Source organism: Myotis yumanensis, unplaced genomic scaffold (genome assembly GCF_028538775.1).
Source record: "Myotis yumanensis isolate MYYU_CA2020_CCGP unplaced genomic scaffold, mMyoYum1.0.hap1 SCAF_1, whole genome shotgun sequence".
In the NCBI taxonomy this organism is placed as follows: domain Eukaryota; kingdom Metazoa; phylum Chordata; class Mammalia; order Chiroptera; family Vespertilionidae; genus Myotis; species Myotis yumanensis.
In genome coordinates, this window is record NW_027223752.1 from 715,118 (window position 1) to 734,396 (window position 19,279).

A 19,279-nucleotide genomic window follows, 5' to 3' on the forward strand; every position below is an offset into this window, starting at 1 on the left:
GCCCAGGGCCCTCACCACCTGGAGTTCTGACTGGATCCGCTGTGGGGCTTGTCCAGAGAAAGGAGATCGAAGGCCATCGGATGCGCTAATACTGGTGGCCCGAGGGATCTTCCCCAGGGCTTTAAAATTTTCTAATTTAAAAAAATGTTTGTTTGCTTTTTAAATGTTTTAATGTATTTTATTGCTTTCAGAGAGGAAGGGAGAGAGAGAGAGAGAGAGAGAGAGAGAGAGAAACATCAATGATGAGAGAGAATCATTGATCGGCTGCCTCCTACAAGTCCTACACTGGGAATTGAGACCGCATCTGGGCATGTGCCCAGACTGGGAATCGAATTGTGATCTTCTTGTTCATAGGTCGACGCTCAACCACTGAGCCATGCCGTCTGGGTTAAATTTTTTTAATTCAAAAAAAACAGAGACACCCCCCGCCCCGACCCAACTCATAGCATAAATTGTAAAATATCTCCTTTGCCTGCCCTTCTTCCCTACATCCACTGTCCCTCTCCTAGGCCCGCCCCTCAGGACTGTGATTTATGTATCGACTATCGCTTTGGATATGTTTAGATGTAGTCCCTTGGGTTATTGCAGGGCTTTATTATTGTGGTAAAATATACACAACATTTACCATTGTGACCACTTCTAAGTGCACAGTTCAGGGCCCGAAGGTGATGTACATGCTGTGAAACCGGCACCACCATCCGTCTACAGAACTTTCCCACCTTCCCAAATGGAAACCCTGTCCCCACTGAACACTAATTGCCCGACCCGTCCAGTCCCCGCCGCTGAGCCTGCCTGTGCCCCGGCCTCGCCTTGCTCCGCCTCCTGAGGACTCGCATAGTAGGTGTCTTTCTGTGAGTGGCTTTTCTCAAGCAGAACGGATGCAACCTTGGAGACATCGCGCTCAGTGAGAGGAGCCAGTCAGGGCTTTACATTCTGACTGTGGTTGTAAGGCAGCAAAAGTGTTAAAAATAGCCCCAGGCTTGTAAATATCTAGCAAGAGAATGCACACATGCACAACCTCGGCCCAAAGACTTCTGCATGAAAAACCCACAACGCACAGGGCACAGGCAGCCTGTGAGCTGAGCTAAAAGAAGAGCTCGGAACAACTGAGCCTCTTACCAAGGCCAACAGCGCACATGTCACGCCGGGAACATCGGACATGGGCGCCGATGGCCCAGGGAAAACACCTCTCACCGAATTTAAGGAAAACGCTTTCCTCCAGAGTCCACATTGCAGTCCCATCTGGTACTAACTGCATGGATGTAGAAGGTACCACACAATGAAGGTGACTTAGAGCATGTTGCTATGGGTTCTGATGGCTCTTCTATCGACTAGAAAATATGACAGAGATATAGGAAACTGACCCCAAATATGGACTAAATCTTTTATTAATTTTATTTTTTAATTGATTTCAGAGAGGAAAAGAGAGGGAGAGAGACAGAAACATCAATGATGAAAATCATCGATTAGCTGCCTCCTGCACGCCCCCTACTGGGGATTGAGCCCGAAACCCGGGCATGTGCCCTTGACCAGAATCAAGCTCGGGGACCTTCAGCCCCCATTCCGACGCTCTATCCGCTAAGCCAAACTGGCTAGGGTTGGACTAAATCTTAAGTTTAAGGGGAAGTTTAGAAACATCACCCTATGGAGCAAGAAAGCCATCATGCCCGGTCGGCATGTCTCAGTGGTTGAGCATTGACCCATGAACCAGGAGGTTCACTTCCCAGGTTGTGGGCTAAAACCTCAGTAGGGGGCATGCAGGAGGCAGCCAATCAATGATTCTCTCTTATCATTGATGTTTTTATCTCTCTCCCTCTCCCTTCCTGTTTGAAATCAATAAAAACATCCTATATAATAAAAGGCTAATATGCAAATCGACCAAATGGCAGAGCGACCAGTTCCTATGATGTGCACTGACCACCAGGGGGCAGACGCTTAATGCAGGAGCTGCCCCTTGGTGGTCAGTGTGCTCCCACAGGAGGAGTCGGCTCAGCCAGAAGCCAGGCTCATGGCTGGCGAGCGTGGCAGCGGTGGCAGGAGTTTTCCCTGCCTCCATAGCGCTAAGATGTCCAACTGCTGGCTTAGGCCCGCTCCTCTGAGGGCTCCTGGACTGCAAGAGGGTGCTGGTTGGGCTGAGGGGACCCCTCACCACCCCCCACCACCCCCAGTGCATGAATTTCATGCACCAGGCCTCTAATTTTGAAAATAAAGAGAAGGGAAGACACAGAGCACAAGGAGAACTCCGTGTGAAGACCAGACCCAGAGGGAAGGAAGGTCAGGTGACTGAGGCATTGCTCAGCGTGACGCAGCTGTGAGCCCAGGAACCGAGGACCCGAAGCCAGGAGAGAGGGCGCGGCCCTGCCAACACCTGGATTTTGAACTTCTGGCCTCCAGGACTAAGAGAATAAATCACATTGTGGTTTTTTTAAAAAATATATTTTTATTGATTTCAGAGAGGGAGAGGGAGAGAGCGATAGAAACATCAAAGTTGAGAGAGAATCATTGATCAGCTGCCTCCTGCACGCCCCACACTGGGGATCGAGCCCACAACCCAGGTATGTGCCCTTGACTGGAATCGAACCTGGGACCCTTCAGTCCGCAGGCTGACGCTCTATCCACTGAGCCAAACCAGCTAGGGCAATCACTGTTGTTTTAAGCCAGGTCGTTTGTGATACTTTGTTACAGAAGCCACAGGAAACTAATACAATGTCTTAAATGTTTAAATTTCCTAGGACTGGTTGCCCATAGATATTGGTTGAATGAATGAATAGATGAGGGAAGACTAGCACAGAGTGGAGGCAGGCAGTGGGGGCAGTGGCCAGGCGGTGTGGGTGCACATGCACACCTGGACCCTGGCCGGGCGTGGGGTGGGATCCAAAGGCTCATGTCTGTGACCACTCATGCCTGAGGCTCTGAATGACAGAGACTTGCTCCTGGCAGAGCCGCCATGCACACTTTCGCCCTCGCTGAGGTCCGGATGTGAATGAGAGAACAGGTGACAGGGCTTCGGCCGAGGGCAATGTCTCTGGGACCCACCTCTGCAACCCGGTGACAGGACATCCGTTTGTTCCTCTTCACTCATTTGCATTCACAGACAGACGGCCTGAATCAGGGCCCCTGGACCATCTCAGAAGAAAGCCACTGACACTATGGGGAGAGGAAGAGGGGTCCCTGGGCTCCAAAGCCATGGGCCCCCCAGCATTAGGGCAAAGTGGGGTGCTGGGACCAGCAACTGCGTTCCCCCCGGATCTATTAGAGATCTCAATTCTGGGCCCTGCCCAGACCTAGAATCACACTGTGGGAGCCCAGCCACCCGTGTCTGCCTGGCCCTCGGGTTCCGGTGTCGCCCTCAGAGGAGAAGTGCTGGCTCACGGAAACCAGGCCGTGCCCAGAGGAGCAGGAAACAGAGCCCCGAGTGCAGCCACAGACATGTGTACTCAAAACCGCCACCCTGGTCCTGGCCGGTGTGGTTCAGTGGATAGAGCGTCGGCCTGTGGACTGAAGGGTTCCAGGTTCAATTCCAGTCAAGTGCACATGTCCAGGGTGCAGGCTCAATCCCCAGTTGGGGGCGTGCAGGAGGCAGCCAATCAATGATTCTCTTATCATTGATGTTTCTCTCTCCCTCTCCCTTCCTCTCTGAAATTAAAAAAAAAAACGCCAACTTGCTGGCAACTCTGCCCCAAGTGGCCGCTGACTCAGGGGGGAAGGTAACCAGCCAAGCTTCCTGCTGCTGCGGGTCAAGTGGTCAGCACAGGCCACAGGCCACAGCCACCAGCGACCCGTGAGCTCACTGCCTGGCACGTGGGCACTGCATCTGGGTGGATAAAGCCTGCCAGGCTCACACTAGAGAGGACACCGTGTGGCGGGGTGGGGACCGCCTTGAGATGCTCTCCTGCAAAGGCTTGTCAATGGCTGGAGGAAGGAGAACGGGCGGGAGTCCCGTCTCCCCACCCCTCAGCCTGTCCCAGGCTTCCGTGCACACGCGTGTGTACCAGGGCAGCACGCTGTGCGAGACTAATGCCACTCGAGCCGTGCAGGGGAGGTTCTGCGACAGCAGCCACGCTCCTGGCTTCCCTGCAAGAGGCCCTGAGGCGGCCAGGGGCAGGCTGCATGGGGTGTCATGTGTGGCTTCCATGTGACAGAGACACAACCCAGTCAAGGGCAGGGCCTGCTCTCCCAGGCCTCCACATTTCTCCATTTTGCACTTCTTTTTTTTAATCTTCACCCAAGAATATTTTTCCATGATTTTAGAGAGAGTGGGATAGAGAAACACCAATGTGAGAGAAACATATTGATTGGTTGCCTTCTGCACGTGCCCTGACCAGGGCCGGGGCCAGGGAGGAGCCTGCAAACCAAAGTATGTGCCCTGGACCCCTTGACCAGCATCGAGCCAGGACCCTTACAGTCCGCAGGCTGGCGCTCTATCCACTGAGCACACCGGCTAGGACTACTTTGCACTTTCTTCTCTCTCTCCAGGAGTGCCACCGGTGGAGTTTGGCTGGAGCTGTGTGCCGTGGAGGAGGCAGGCTCATGTCAGTCTCCAGCGACACCTGGCCGGGGTGCCGCCTCAGGACAACTCTGCTGCCTGCCTTTGTCCCCTTCAAAACTGAAGGCTCCCCGTCCTCCCCCAGGTTCAGATTCCTTGGCTCTCAAGGACAAGTCCCCGGTCCGCATGTTGAGCCTGAGGAGGCGGACAAGTAAACAGGCAAGGGCAACCACGTTCCATGAATGCGGGGGGCGGGGTTACAGAAGTGGGGAGACATCCTGCCCAGGGGCCCAGAGATGCCATGGAGGGGGCCTGCCTTCCTGGGGTGTCTACAGGGCATGTTCACGTGTGGCCCTGGGCAGGGCTTGTGTTGTAGGTGGGGCCTGGATTCTCGTTGCCTGGCAAGCCAGAAGTGTTTACTGAAATGGGTGCCTTAGATTACAGTGCTGTTGGACACGAGCCTACGCCCTTTCCACCCCTGCACACACCAGATAACCTTCAGTTCCCGCCCAGCGCAGGCCAGGACTAGAACAGTGGTCGCCAACCGGTGGTCCGCGGGGTCCGAAAGGTTGGCGACTGCTAGGCTAGGAGGAAACAGCCATCCCCTAAGTTGTCCTCAAGTCGGGGAGACAGGAACTTCCATGGCCAATAGTGGGCAGCTTTGAAACACCACGGAGCCCTAGCCGGTTTGGCTCAGTGTTAGAGTGTCAGCCTGCAGACTGAAGGGTCCTGGCTTTGATTCCGGTCAAGGGCAGGTACCTTGGTTGCTGGCTCCCAGCCCTGGTCAGGGGCATGTGGGAGGCAACCAATTGATGGGTCTCTCTCACATCGGTGTTTCTCTCTGTCTCTCCTTCTCCCTTCCACTCTCTCTAAAAATCAATGGAAAAAATATCATCGGGTGAAGATAAAAAAAAACAAAACTCGCTGGAGGTGAGAGAGAGCTGAGACAGGAACATCATGGGGGAGGCCAGCCGGCCAACGCCTTAGCCCCCAGGGGTCCCCAGCTCAGAAGCACAAGGCTCCCCGTCCACGCAGACTTGATGTTGCTCAGGGGGCTAATTCATGCTAAACAGTCACAGACCCCGATATCTACACAACCGTGGAGCCAGCGGACTAATTCACCTTCCCGCAGCTACTCATGTCCGCACTGACACGCATATTTCAGGAACTCATTCGCCAAGGATTTCGTAAGCACCGAGTGCCTATCATTAGCAAACTGCGAGACCTGACCGAGGACAGTGCAGCCGGAAGAGGCGGAGACCAGCAAAGAGAGGCCGAGTTGTGCAATGATCTTGGCGTCAAACAAGCTAGAGTTCCAACGCTGGCCACCATGTATAATAGGCAGGGGACTCGGGAACATTATTCACCTTCCTGAGTCTCACCCCTCACCTGTGAAATGGGCATGGCACCACCCCCTCACGTGATGGTTATTACATGAGGTTGTTTATGTCCCTCTGGGCAGGCTGTGGCCCATGCGGTTGAGGGAACAGACGCTGGGGTCATACACACCTGGTCTAACTTCTAGCTCTGCCCCTTAATAGGTACACAATTTTGGGCAAGTTGTTTGTCTTCCCCCCTCCACTCCCACTAAGTCTCAGTTTGCTCATTTGTAAAATGGGAATAAAAAATTCCTCCTAGGGGCTAAGAAGTAAATAAGATAGTTATATGTAAAGAACTTAGCAAATCCCCAGGTTATAGAAGCATTCAACAAAGAGCGTGGCCTGTGATTGGGCACAAAGGAGTGGTGCTGTCGATGTATAAACAACCAAAGCTGTCTTGAATTTTTATGAGTCTACTAGAGGCCCGGTGCACGAATTTGTGCATGGGTGGGGTCCGGCCGGCCCACCTCCATCTGGGCGATCAGGTGGGCCAGCCAGGGGGAGTTCAACCAGGGGGCAGCAGCCAGCCCAGCCCCAGCCCCAACCCCGATTGAACTGCCAGTTGAGGGGACAATGTGCATATTAGCCTTTAATTATACAGGATTTGAGCCAAAACTAATGACAACTGCCCTGGCCTGTATGGCTCAGTCGGTTGGGAGTTGTCCCGTGCACCAGAGGTTGCTGAATCGATTCCCAGGGCACATACCTGGGTTTTGGGGTTCCATCCCAGTAGGGGGTGTGCAGAAGGCAGCCAATCAATCCATGTTCCTCTCTCACACTGATGTTTCTACCTCTCCCTTCCTCTCTCTAAAAAACAAAACATTAAAAATAAACTGATGACAATTGCCAGGAAGCGAGATTTCAAACACTTAGGAAAATAACAGTTTTGCAGTTTTCTTTCATGCATGTGAAATTGAGGGAATGTAAGGAAGGTGACATGCACGTGGGAGAGAGCAAGGCGGTAATCGGATTACAGGAGAGTTAACAAGATTATTTGCTCTCTAGTTGTTATGCTTATTTCAAAGGTGTATTAACCTGGATGACAAGAGCAATGGACAGGGCTAGCTTAAGGCAAGATAAACATTTTCCTAAGAAATTATGTCTGGGGCATAGCTACCCACCATGACCCGCGGGTTAGAGATTTATGATCCCATCAGCCTGTGAGGTTACTTTCTACAAAACACCTTTTTGTCCTCAGTACACGTACTAGTAATTAAAGTTGACATTAGCACAAACTTTTTTTAAAAAATACTTTTTTTATTGATTTTTTTACAGAGAGGAAGGGAGAGGGATAGAGAGTTAGAAACATCGATGAGAGAGAAACATCAATCAGCTGCCTCCTGCACACTCCCTACTGGGGATGTGCCCGCAACCAAGGTACATGCCCTTGACCGGAATCGAACCTGGGACCTTGCAGTCCGCAGGCCGACGCTCTATCCACTGAGCCAAACCGGTTAGGGCTTAGCACAAACTTTTTAAAGAAAATTAACTATGGGCCATCACACGTACAAGAAAAAAATATTTTTCACATCACTTTGTATGTAGTTATTTTAAAACTTCGCTGGGGAGGCAGGCTTACCTCAGGCTAGTTTCATGCCCATTGTTTCCAAAAAGAGTTCTAAAATAATGTCATTTGCCTGCAGTCATGCAAAAAACTCGCCTGTTTCAGTACAGCTAAGTCATGCTCCAAGGTGGACCAGAGCAGCGTGTCCCCTGGGAACCCTGGCACCCCCAAAGCGCCCGCTCTAAGTCACGCACAGACACAGATACATACCCTGCCCGGGGAACAGAGTCCCTGCTCCCGGGGGCGCAAGTCCCTTCTCTCCACGCTACGGCCTTGGATTTATCTCCCCACGGTCGCTGTCAATTTCAAAATGGTTTATAAAGCTGTCAGTCACGGAAGGGTGCTCCTGAACCCACTAAAAAGATCACCGTGCCTTTCAGTCCCCACCTTCTTGCAGACCGAGGGCGGGCAGCCCCCGTGCGCCCCATCCCGCCTCCCTCCCCGGGCCCGGGCCGTCTACGCGCGGGCTCGGGCCCCGGGACGGCAGGTGCCAGCCCGCCGCTCCGTTACCCGGCTCTGGTTTCACGGCCCGGCGCGTTTTCAAATGTCCGGGGCGGCGGGTGCCGAATCTTTACAGTCGCAACGGAAACTCCCACACCATCTGACTCCGAAAGAATGGGGGTGTCTGCAGCCGCCCTCGTTTCCAGGTGCCTGCTGGGCCCCTCAGTCACGACTTACAAGCCGGAGAGGGGACTGTTCGGTCACCCCACGGGGACGCCCTCCGGGTGTGTGGGCCCGGGGGCTGCGGTGCCCAGGGGAGCATGGCGGACGGTGGCAGGGGACGGGGGAGTGACCCGGCCTCACGCCCCAGTCACGGGAACTCGGTGGGTCACGTTGCCGCGGCCGCGCAGACCCGAGCCCGGGAGGGGACCGGGCGGGCCGAGGGTGGAAGCCCCGGGCGCTCCAATCTACCCCCGGTGCCCAGGCCGCGGAAGTAGGGAGACCAAGCAACTTCTTCCCCTCGAGCGCACCCCGGGGAACGGGAGGACGAGGCTGCGCATCCGCCGCGGGGAGAGCTCGGGCGGGAACGCGGCCAGGACCCGCCGGCGGGGGAGGGGAGTTTGAGGAACCAACCGCCATCTTCCCCCGGCCAAACCGACGGAGTGCGGCCCGCGGGCGAGCCCCTGTCCCCGCCGCGGCGCGGCCGTTCTCGCGAGACCGCGAAGGCCTCCGGGAAACGCAGAGGAGGGGAAGGCAGGTGGAGGAAGCCGGGACTCGGGCTGGGGGCCGGCTAAGGCGGCGAGTGGAGCCTCCGGAAGCAGAAGGGGCGGGGAAGGGCGCGATGGACGCGGCGTGCAGGCCAATGACGAGCGAGGTCGGGCGGGCCTCCCGCCAATGGGATGTACCGCCTGACGCAGGGGGCGGGCACTGGGGCCAAGGGTAGCTTGAGCGCGGCGGCGGCGTTGTTCAGTCAGAGCGAGAACATTCCAGAGGTGAGTCCGGGGGCGAGCTGGCGGCCCCGCGCCCCCTTCCCAGCCCTCCCTGCCCCCTCGACCCCCGCGGGCCGCTGGCTGGCGGGGAAGGCGCCCCGTCGGCCGTGGCTCACGGCGCCGTTTCTCCGCGCCAGGTCGCCAGGCCCCGGGCGCTGAAGGGTGTGGACCCCGGACGTCGCTGGGACAGCCCCTCCCCGCTGCTCGGCGGCGCCTGCCCGGCCGCTGCTCGCTGCGCTCCTCCGCCGCCCCTCCTCGGACTCGGGTTCACGCGCGCCTCACTTCATCCCAGTCCCGGGCGAGCAGCGTTGGGTTTATGTCTTTATTTGACGAAAACGGTGAGTCCGCGGGCGGCGGGCGGCGCGGGCCGGCGGGGAGATGGCGGCCGCACAAGATGGCGGCGCGCCGCGTGACCCGGCGCGTGTGGCGCAGTTCGGGCGGCGGGCGGGCGCCCCCCCCCCCGGGTCCCGCGCTCCCCCCGGGCCCCGCCCCGCCCCCGGGAGCGCGCCGCGCGGCTGAGTCAGGCCTCGGTACTGCATTTGTGAGTCATCGCGCGGGGCGGGGGCGGCGGGCCGGCGCCCCCTGTCGGGTTTCGTCCCCCCGCGGCGCGGTGGCTCCGCGCACGGGGGCGGCGGTCGCGGCCCGGGCCACCTGCCGCCCTGGGGAAGCCTCGCCATGTCGCGGCTCCGCGGCGTCCGCCTCGGCTTGGGCGGCCCTCCCCCGGCGGGACCGCGTGGGCTCGCCGCCGCGGGGACGGGAGCGAAGGTCAGGTCAGGCGCGTTTGCGCGAGCGGGGCCGGGCGCGTCCTCCGCAGGCCGTTCACGCGCTGGGAGCTCGTGTGCGGGCTGTTGTGGGAGTGTCTCTGCGAAGTCGGCATTGTTGTCGCAGGGACGGTGTAGAGAACAGCCCGCCGTCTTCACCCGGTAGCTCGTGGGGAGGGCGGTGTGCCAGACTCGGTGCCGGTACCGGCCCGGTTCGGGGGAGGAGAGGTTTCATTAGTTGGGAAAGCAGGGAGCGGAGCCCGTCCCGGGAGCCCGCGGCAGCTAGAGGCAGTTCGCTGTTTTATTTTAGTCTGGCATTTCCTCCTGGTCACATCTTAATCAGATGGCGACCTTTCATGTTGATACAGGTGTCCTGTGTCAGAGAACGCTCGTTTTCGAGTGAACTCGGGTGCTTTTTATTTTTAACCCTGGAAATTTGGGCGTAATTAACTAGGACGTAGGGGGCGTGTTGCATACAGGAGTCCTGTTAAATGTGGGGGCTTGTGTGTTCTCTCCCCTTTCTCTTCCAGAGCTGTTGCGCAGCCATTGGTACCTGTATTGGGGGAATATAGCATACAAGCAAGGAGCTTACAGCCTCAGTGGCGAAAACTTTTTCATGTCAGAGACCGAGAAGTCTTGCAGTCGTTTATGTCATCCCTTCTTCTCCAGACAGAAGATACCAAAAAGTTGCAATCAAAGATCTCTTCATCTTATTGATAAAGCCACTAATAAGCCAAAATGTCTGTCAACGTCAACCGCAGTGTGTCAGACCAGTTCTATCGCTACAAGATGCCCCGTCTGATTGCCAAGGTGGTAACTTTTCTTCGTTTTAGTAACAAGTCCTAAGCTCTTTTCGTAGATTCTTTAAAGTTGTATCGCTTGGCTAGACAGTGCAAAATTAAATTCTTATTTCCTTTAGGTTGAGGGCAAAGGAAATGGAATCAAGACAGTTATAGTCAACATGGTTGACGTTGCAAAGGCGCTTAATCGGCCTCCAACGTGTAAGTAGTGCCTCTTGGAGAAGTCTGAAAGGCATAGACAGTAATGACCAACTTGGATCTGCAGATCTTGCCTGGATTGTGTACTAATTAGTGTAAAGGTTAAGTAGAACCTTGGATTTAAAGCCAACTAATTTAATGTTAGTACAAAAAAATATGTAGGCAACACATTTTTTAACCCAATAATTTAAAAACATAGGGAGTGATAATTGTATACATCTAGCTGAGTAGGTTAGTTAATTGTGATCAAACTTTTTTTCCCCCCAAACAGATCCCACCAAATATTTTGGTTGTGAGCTGGGAGCACAGACCCAGTTTGATGTTAAGAATGACCGTTACATTGTCAATGGATCTCATGAGGCGAATAAGCTGCAAGACATGTTGGATGGATTCATTAAAAAATTTGTTCTTTGTCCTGAGTGTGAGAATCCTGAAACAGAGCTGGTGAGTGTCTTTGAGATTTTTGTCAATAAAAGAAGAAACTAAATACCTGCTTTTGTGATCAGTCCTGTGATAGCACTAAATAATGTTTTGACAAGACAAAGCAGACATAATTGGAAGTATAACACAAAACCTGTAAATTTTGGAGATATTCACATACTGACTTTTGTTATTTTATTTGTTGATAGTATTACTCAGTGACTTTTGAAATAGATCACTTTGTGGAAAATAATTGTTTTGAATGTTAAGCTGGTGTTTTAGATGTTTTCTGTTGGTTAGATCTTTTCACACTTTTTTTTCAGAATTTTCATCATATATTATGGATGACATACTTGTTTTTACTTTTTTGGCAGCATGTCAATCCAAAGAAGCAAACAATAGGTAATTCTTGTAAAGCCTGTGGTTATCGAGGCATGCTTGACACACATCATAAACTCTGCACATTCATTCTCAAAAACCCACCTGGTAAGTCTTCCTGATGAACTTCTAAGATCTTACTGTGAAGCTACTGATTCTTTGAAAGAAAATGGAAGTTTTCTTGTTGCTGTAAAACACATATAAGGAGAATGAAGGGCTTATTAGCTCATTAAGCTTAAGTGGCTTTAGAGCATTGCAAGCAACACTCTGTGGCAGATGATCGACACTGTCTGACACAATTTGAGCTTGCTACAGCAACAAAGTCTAACCTATTCCGGTGCTCTCCTCTATGAGACAAGCCGTTATATAGACTTAGACAGTGTTCTGGCGGTGAGCTAATGTGCAGTTCAACTATGCCCCTGTTCAACTTCATGAGTGATGAAAGAGGGTCATGAATGCTGGGTTTGGAACATTCCATTCTTAACCTGAATACAGTGAATGAATTTGGTCTGAATCCTCTTCAAATTTTAAGTAGCAGTGTGTTTGGTTTTCTCTGAGGAGGGTTCAGGAACAAAAAGCAGGATTTTAAATGTTCATGATGGGGGTGATAAGGTGTAGAATAATCCGTGATGCTAAACTTTACTTTTTTGTTTCCTGGTAGAGAATAGTGACAGTGGTACAGGAAAGAAAGAGAAAGAAAAGAAAAATAGGAAGGGCAAAGACAAGGAAAATGGCTCTGTGTCCAGCAGTGAGACACCACCACCGCCACCACCACCAAATGAAATCAGTCTCCCGCCGCATGCAGTGGTAAGTGCAGTGTTGAGGGTGTGGTAGGCACTTGGATTGAGAAGGGAGAGGGGGGGAGAGAGAGAAACATCCTATATAACAAAAGCCTAATATGCTAAGTGCCCAGGCATCCAGTTGACTGTTCAACCAATCAAAGCATAATATGCTAATGATATGCTAAGGCCGCTTAACTGCTCGCTATGACGTGTACTCACCACCAGGGGGCAGAAGTTCCAACCAGTAGGTTAGCTTGCTGTTGGGGTCCAGCGGATCTGGACTGAGTGAGGCCCTCCAGACTGAGACGGGTTGGACATGCCCTAGAGCCCTCCCATGGTCCCTCTCTAGCCCCGATGGTGCACTGGTGGGGACCCTGGCATGGTCTGTGCCCTCTTGCAATCTGGGACCCTTCAGGGGATGTCAGAGAGCTGGTTTCGGCTATGACCACCAGGGGGCAGATGCTCAATGCAGAAGCTGCCCCCTGGTGGTCAGTGCGCTCCCCCTGTGGGAAGCCGTGCTGGTGAGTGTAGTGGCGGTGGCCGGAGCCTCCTCCTGCCTGCCTCCGCGGCTGCGCTAAAAATGTCTGCTAAGGATGTTTGACTGATGGCTTAGGCCTGCTCCTCACAGGGTTCCCGGACTGTGAGAGGGCACAGGCTGGTCTGAGGGACACCTGCCACTGCCGCTGCCCCCACCCCCACCCCAGTGCATGAATTTTGTGCACTGGGCCTCTAGTCAGTGATAAGAGAGAATCATTGATTGGCTGCCTCCTGCACGCCCCACACTAGGGATTGAAACTGCAACACAGACATGTGCCCTGACCAGGAATTGAACTATGACCTCCTGGTTCATAGGTTGATGCTCAACCACTGAGCCCTGCTGGCTGGTCTCATTTTTTACATTTTAAGGGCTTTGGTCACGCATCTTTGCTCTTGTAAACAGGAAGAAGAAGAGGATGATGACTGGGGGGAGGATACAACTGAGGAAGCTCAGAGGCGCAGAATGGATGAAATCAGTGACCATGCAAAAGTTCTAACACTCAGTGATGATTTGGAAAGAACTGTTGAAGAACGGGTCAATATCCTGTTTGATTTTGTTAAGGTAAAAAAAAAAACTTGCTTTGAGAGCAGTTGGACTTTTTTTTTTTTCAATGTATTTTTATTGATTTCAGAGAGGGAGAGAGAGAAAAACATCAATGATGAAAAAGAATCATTGATTGGCTGCCCCTTGCATACCCCACATTGGTGATCAAGTTCATTTGTTCTCTGTCATCCTGAAAGTGGAGATAATTGATATGCCTTAAAATCATGGGACTATCTGAAAACTGCACATGGTCTCTTACAGATAGAGTGATGCAGAGTTCTTCGTGTGTTGATCATTTTGAACCACTGTTAGGGGCCCTGACCAGGAATCAAACTGTGATCTCCAGGTTCATAGGTCGAAGCTCAACCACTGAGCCATGCTGGCTGGTTTGTTTGTTATTTCTTTGATCAATAAAACCAGCTTCAACATAGCTTCAGGCTATTGTTAAATATTATTTTAAGCTGATACTTGTCAAGTAACTTTTCATGCAATCCTTTGAATCTTCAAATGGCAAGGCTTTTACTTTTTCTATTTGTTAGTTCACATATATTTTGGGTGTGACCCCAGGCACTATTTCTGGCTGCTATTGATCATAGAAGTCTTAAAACTGTCAAATTAGAGGAAATGTCCATGAGAGTAGGGACTAACCTATATCTCTAGAGCAAAACGTGTCTCCGTTTCACTGAATTGCTTTTATTTGCAGAAAAAGAAAGAAGAGGGTATTATCGACTCATCAGACAAAGAAATTGTTGCTGAAGCAGAAAGACTGGATGTAAAAGCTATGGGACCTCTTGTTTTGACTGAAGTTCTTTTTAATGAGAAGATTAGAGAACAGATTAAAAAATACAGGCGCCATTTCCTACGAGTAAGCAAATTTGAGATTCATAAATGAGATTAAAGCTGTGTGACCTTGGGAACATCACTTTAACTCTTGCTCATTTGTTCTCTGTCATCCTGAAAGTGGAGATAATTGACGTGCCTTAAAAGCATGGGACTATCTGAAAACTGCACATGGTCTCTTACAGATAAAGTAATGCAGAGTTCTTGTGTTGACCATTTTGAGCCCCTCTTAGGGGCCATATCTTTAAGGAACAATCCTAAGGCAGTGAATGTACTTGGATGTTAAAATTACCAACTTAGAGCATCTGTAAAAGCTTGTTAACACAAAGATAATCTATTTGCAGTTTTGTCACAACAATAAAAAAGCTCAGCGTTACCTTCTTCATGGTTTGGAGTGTGTGGTAGCAATGCATCAAGCTCAGCTGCTCTCCAAGATTCCACATATCTTGAAGGAAATGTATGACGCAGACCTTTTGGAGGAAGAGGTCATCATCAGCTGGTCAGAAAAGGTGAGGGATGTATAAACAGGCTCTTCGAGCATCTTCTCATACTTAGTGTCTTTATACGTACATGAAAATGCAGTTCCTCTGCTTGACTAATGTAACATGGAGGGGATTCCCCACCATGGCAGCTTGCTAGTAATAAGAAGCTATTCAGACTCGATACTTTCTTGTGGAATATATGTATTTTGTTGATTCAAGATTACAGTATGACCCAGTCCCCTGAGAGCTATATAAATAACTCATTTTTCAAATTCTTCAAACTTAAGGAAACTATACCTAATGTTCTTTAGGCCTCAAAGAAATATGTTTCAAAAGAACTTGCCAAAGAGATTCGTGTCAAAGCAGAACCATTTATCAAGTGGTTGAAGGAAGCAGAGGAAGAATCTTCTGGTGGCGAAGAAGAAGACGAAGATGAGAATATTGAGGTAAGCACTGGGGAGAGTTAAATTTAGTGATAGTGATGGGTGCTTGAGAATTGTAAAAAGGCAAATTTGGGTGATTGAGGCAATAAGATGTCTCAATAATTTGGAGAGTAATTCTGAGTAATAAAGGGTGATGGGAATCTCATATCCCCAGACATTTCAAACGTCAGAATTTCCAATTTAAGTTTTAAGTACTGCAGGTTGCATATAGAGGTGGTAGTGGTCTGTAAAAATGAACAAGATCTTGGTGGTTGTGGAGCGAGCTTATTGGGGGTGGGGGGATGTAAATGAAGAAGGGTGGGTGCATCGAGGCCATTTTCTTTGTTTAGCACGGACTTAAAATACTTGTTTTATCAGGTGGTGTACTCGAAGACTGCCAGTGTCCCGAAAGTGGAAGCTGTGAAGTCTGACAACAAAGATGATGACATTGATATTGATGCCATTTAAAGGGGTGGGTGCAGCCCAGCTTATCTGTAATGCTAAGAATCTTTCTGCATCCTCAGCCAGAAGTGCAACATGTATGTGCAAAAGCTAACATGGCTTAACATCATGCTACACTTTCTGCTAAAAACGTATTGCTGTGAGTGGTCTGTAATTAAGCCCCAATGAGACACCTCGGGAGTCCATACACATATCAGTGAACAGATGTAGTTTGCTTATTTATAGCATGTTTCTTTTTGAAAAATTAGTGGTGGACACATTTGGATCACATTTATACAGTTATAAAAATAAAGATTTGATTTTGGTCATTCTTAAATTTTTTGGCTCTGAATGACTTAAGCTGCTGAAACAATTGGCTCCTTTTAAAAACACTGTACCATCATTTAACCTGATAGGGATTCTTGGAGCCTGTTAGAAACTGTTAGGTGCTGAGACTGTAAGCAGGTCTTTAGCAGAGTGTGAGCATAAACGTATTTTTAAATACCTTATTCAGCCATTAAGAAACACAGTACTTTTTAAGTCTTATCTCTAGTCCCTCAAACTGGCATCTGGTCGTGTGCACTCTTACCATGCCAGGGTGGGCAGTGCAACACCTTCATCTTACCAAGAGGAAAACGACCTGAGTGTCCTATACATTAATTTTAAGAGCAGGTTTTGAAACTTGAATTTTTTTTTCCAGTTCACATACCCTTGCCCCAAACTAGTCTTTGAAGTCATATGCATTGCAAGTTGGATGAGCCAGGGGAATTATTAACAAATGAGCATTTTATGTCTATGTAGCTGTTGCTTTGTGCTGAGAGAAAGCTCAAGTGTTAGGGTCTGATTAGATAGTTCCATGATTTTATTTGGGGGAAGAAGAAAAAGGTGCACTTAATCTCTAGCAAAAAACAGCATAATTTTTCAGCTTTTACGGTTTAAATTACAATTTCAAAATGTTTAGACTTATACTGTATGTTTTGTTCACTGTGGATTTTCCCTAATACTATGGCTTATTCTTGAATGCCTTTTACATTTGGACATACAGGTTTTGGTTGCTATCTTGCCAAAATTAGTGTTGCTATGTCTCAAGCTTGATTTTTTTTTTCCCCCTCAAAAAAATGTCTTATTTAAAAAGAAAACTAAAATTGTACTTCTAAGTCAGCCTATATTTTGGCAAGAGACTTGGGTGTCTTTTATTTCACATTGAATATAGTTAGACACTCATGAAGTCTGGTGATGGCCACTGAATACAGGTATTTAGGGCCTGGCCCAGCCCATCCAGGTCTTTAGATTTGGAAATAACTTGTGAATTCTTTCCCCAAAAAGATCTAAATTCACTTGTTAAGGGTTTTGAGAAATTATTGCAGTTATTTCTTTCCATAAAAAGTGTTCTATGGGAATCAAGAATCACAGGGTTCGTTTTATTTGGAGCATGGGCTTTCTTCATTCACCTCTGATTTTCTTTGATCCATCTCAGATTATAATGAGACCTTAACAAATGTATGTAAAAGTTTTTTCACATTGAAATTATACAAACATTTGATATAATAAAATCTTGTTAGCTTGATATTTTAAGAAATTAAAATCTAGTAATTTTACTGGAGAGAGAATGAATTAGTCTCCAGCTGCCTTTTGATAGGTTTTGATGAGAGTGCAGCAGAAACTATATCTGGAGGGAATGTGCTTTGTCACACCAAAGAGAAGGGTTTTGCAAATTCACATCTCACCTAGGTTTCAAATTATTTGCCATTGGCTACTTGCTTTCATTATCTGACATCCTATAGGAGATATTGGTGGCACAGGCCAGGTTGCACTCATACCCGGTGTCAAGCTAATGAGGTTCTGTTATAGAGCCTTTTGTTTTGTTTTTTTTTGTTTTTCTTTTAATCTGAAGGAAACTATGTTTAGGGCTTCTAAACACTAAATAAAATTTTGGCATAGACTGGTGTTGAGTCTGGTGCCAAAATTCCAATAGATTGAAATCCACATAAAAATTTTATTCACAGAGGCTATCCTAATAGAGTGATCCTTCACTTTGCTCTATTCAACTGTCTTAAAATTCCTGTTTTAAACTGCTACATTACTTGATTAAAACAATGTTAAAATTATATGTTGTGTCTGCTTCACTGTTAAAATTAATGTAGATTTTCATAAGATGCTGGATTATTGAAATGTGCCCTGTTTTGTAGCTGCTGCTTTGGATTTGTGTTGGACTTTGCCTTCTGTAGTTGCCAGTCCTATTCAAAAACAGATGTTGCTTGATACCTTGAGTCAGTGGCTTTCCTTAGGTCTTGTGTTCCTGATCTTCAACTTGAGTTGATTTTAAACCGAAAGGGTCTCTGCCTTAATGTGATTTCATGAACTCTTTATGGGCACTTACCAAGGGAATTCAGATGTCAAGTATATAGAGATACTGAAGGATTGGTTGCAGACCACCCCAATAAAAGTGAGTTGTAATCATTTTCCTGGTGAAGGGTCTTTACCTTCCTTCGATTTGTAAAAAATGAATCTGTGAAGCGCAGTAAAAACAGGGTATGCTTGTAGTTAGTTACATAACTGATACCGCATGTATCTTCAGTTGAGAAAGGGAAATGGAGATAGCTTTCTAAGAACGTGTTTTGAAGTACATGAACTTACAAGGTACCAATTTGGGTCCTAAAGGTTTCTGGGTGGGGAGGGGTGTTCTCCTAATTAGTGTTCAGTGCCTCCTACCTTGGGGTATGTGGGACTCTTTGCCCTCTGGGTGGGGGCACATCTGGAAATTGGAAGCTACTCCCTGTAGTTGAGTGCAGTGGTTAGTGAGGAGGAGGAGGAGGCGGCGGCAGCAGAGCCTCATCCTCAAGCCTAAGGCCTGTGGACTCCATGAACCTTACAAACTGCAGGATCCAGCTGCGTGAGAGGCTAAGAAGGGGAGGGGTAGAGGCCATCCTGGAGCTGACAGCAGTTGCCATGAGTGCTCGTCTGGTCAGACAAGGATGCACTTTAGCCTGGAAAGATTAGGGACCCAAAGCAGCCTTGGCTATCCCAACGGTGCAGTCCTAGATTGGAGGGATTAGCAGGCCCACCCCAATAAAAGTGAGTTGTAATCATTTTGCTAGTGAAGGGGCTTTCCCTCAGGCAAGAAAGACTCAGAATTCGGGGCTAACCAAACCTTCCTCTTTTGTACATCTTACTGGATTTGGGTGAAGACCAGCATCCAGGAGGATGTCTCTGGAGTCTCGGCGCCTGAGGAGACACAGTGCTGGGACACCCCTCTGTAGTTGCAGCTCTTTTTTTTTTTTATGTATTCTTACTAACTTTTTTTGAGAGAGAGAGAGAAACATCAATATGAGAGGGAAACAGATCAGCTCTCTTCCATGTGCATCCCTACCATGGATCAAACCCACTGCCTTTCAGCGTACAGGGCGATGCTCCAACTAGCTGAGCCACACCATCCAGGCCTAGTCAAGTGCTTTTGGTAAGAAGTAACCCTAAGTTGTGGAGCCCATTGGAGGGGGAAAGATGGTGGTAACCTCACTGCACAAGCCTGGCCTTGTGAGAACCCAGGTTACACCAGCTTCAGCCTTGTGTACACATACCAACGGGCTTTAGAGATCTGGGCAAGAAAGAGCATCCTTCCAGGGCTGCCCAGCTGGCTGCTGCTCTGTGGGTCTCTATCTATAATCTTCCTGGCACGCTGGAACAACACGCACCTTCTTCATGACTTCAAGTCTCTGTTTCTGGTTCCATACAGCCAGTTCTCCAGACTTCCCAATTCATCTTCTTGGGAAGGTGTCCGTAGGCTCCACTGGTAAATGAACATTTCTGTCAGGTTG

The 19,279-nt window shown here is 49.4% G+C and overlaps 1 protein-coding gene, 1 long non-coding RNA gene and 1 other non-coding gene across 5 annotated transcripts; 2 read left to right on the top strand and 1 right to left on the bottom strand.

Annotated features, from left to right (window-relative positions):
- Position 1: 1 nt before the first annotated feature.
- Positions 2-8,519, bottom strand: LOC139008320 (uncharacterized). 3 transcript variants are annotated; one of them, XR_011471136.1, is made up of 4 exons: positions 7,940-8,519; positions 7,640-7,725; positions 6,572-6,672; positions 2-184 (listed from the first exon to the last, which is right to left on the bottom strand). It is a non-coding gene; the product is annotated as an uncharacterized lncRNA (long non-coding RNA). The 3 variants fall into 3 exon arrangements; XR_011471134.1 differs by having other exon boundaries at positions 7,640-8,519; XR_011471135.1 differs by lacking the exon at positions 2-184 and adding an exon at positions 1,300-1,331 and having other exon boundaries at positions 7,640-8,519.
- A 264-nt stretch (positions 8,520-8,783) lies between these two features.
- On the top strand, positions 8,784-17,569 carry EIF5 (eukaryotic translation initiation factor 5). Its single transcript, XM_070411617.1, has 12 exons — positions 8,784-8,862; positions 8,997-9,197; positions 10,151-10,430; positions 10,540-10,621; positions 10,890-11,062; positions 11,413-11,524; positions 12,078-12,223; positions 13,139-13,297; positions 13,983-14,144; positions 14,464-14,628; positions 14,913-15,047; positions 15,402-17,569. The coding sequence occupies exons 3-12, from the start codon at positions 10,359-10,361 to the stop codon at positions 15,489-15,491; spliced, it is 1,296 nt and encodes a 431-aa protein (XP_070267718.1). The 5' UTR covers positions 8,784-8,862; positions 8,997-9,197; positions 10,151-10,358; the 3' UTR covers positions 15,492-17,569.
- LOC139001366 (small nucleolar RNA SNORA28) lies at positions 11,674-11,797 on the top strand. The gene has a single exon (XR_011469964.1). It is a non-coding gene; the product is annotated as a small nucleolar RNA SNORA28 (small nucleolar RNA).
- Positions 17,570-19,279: the final 1,710 nt, after the last annotated feature.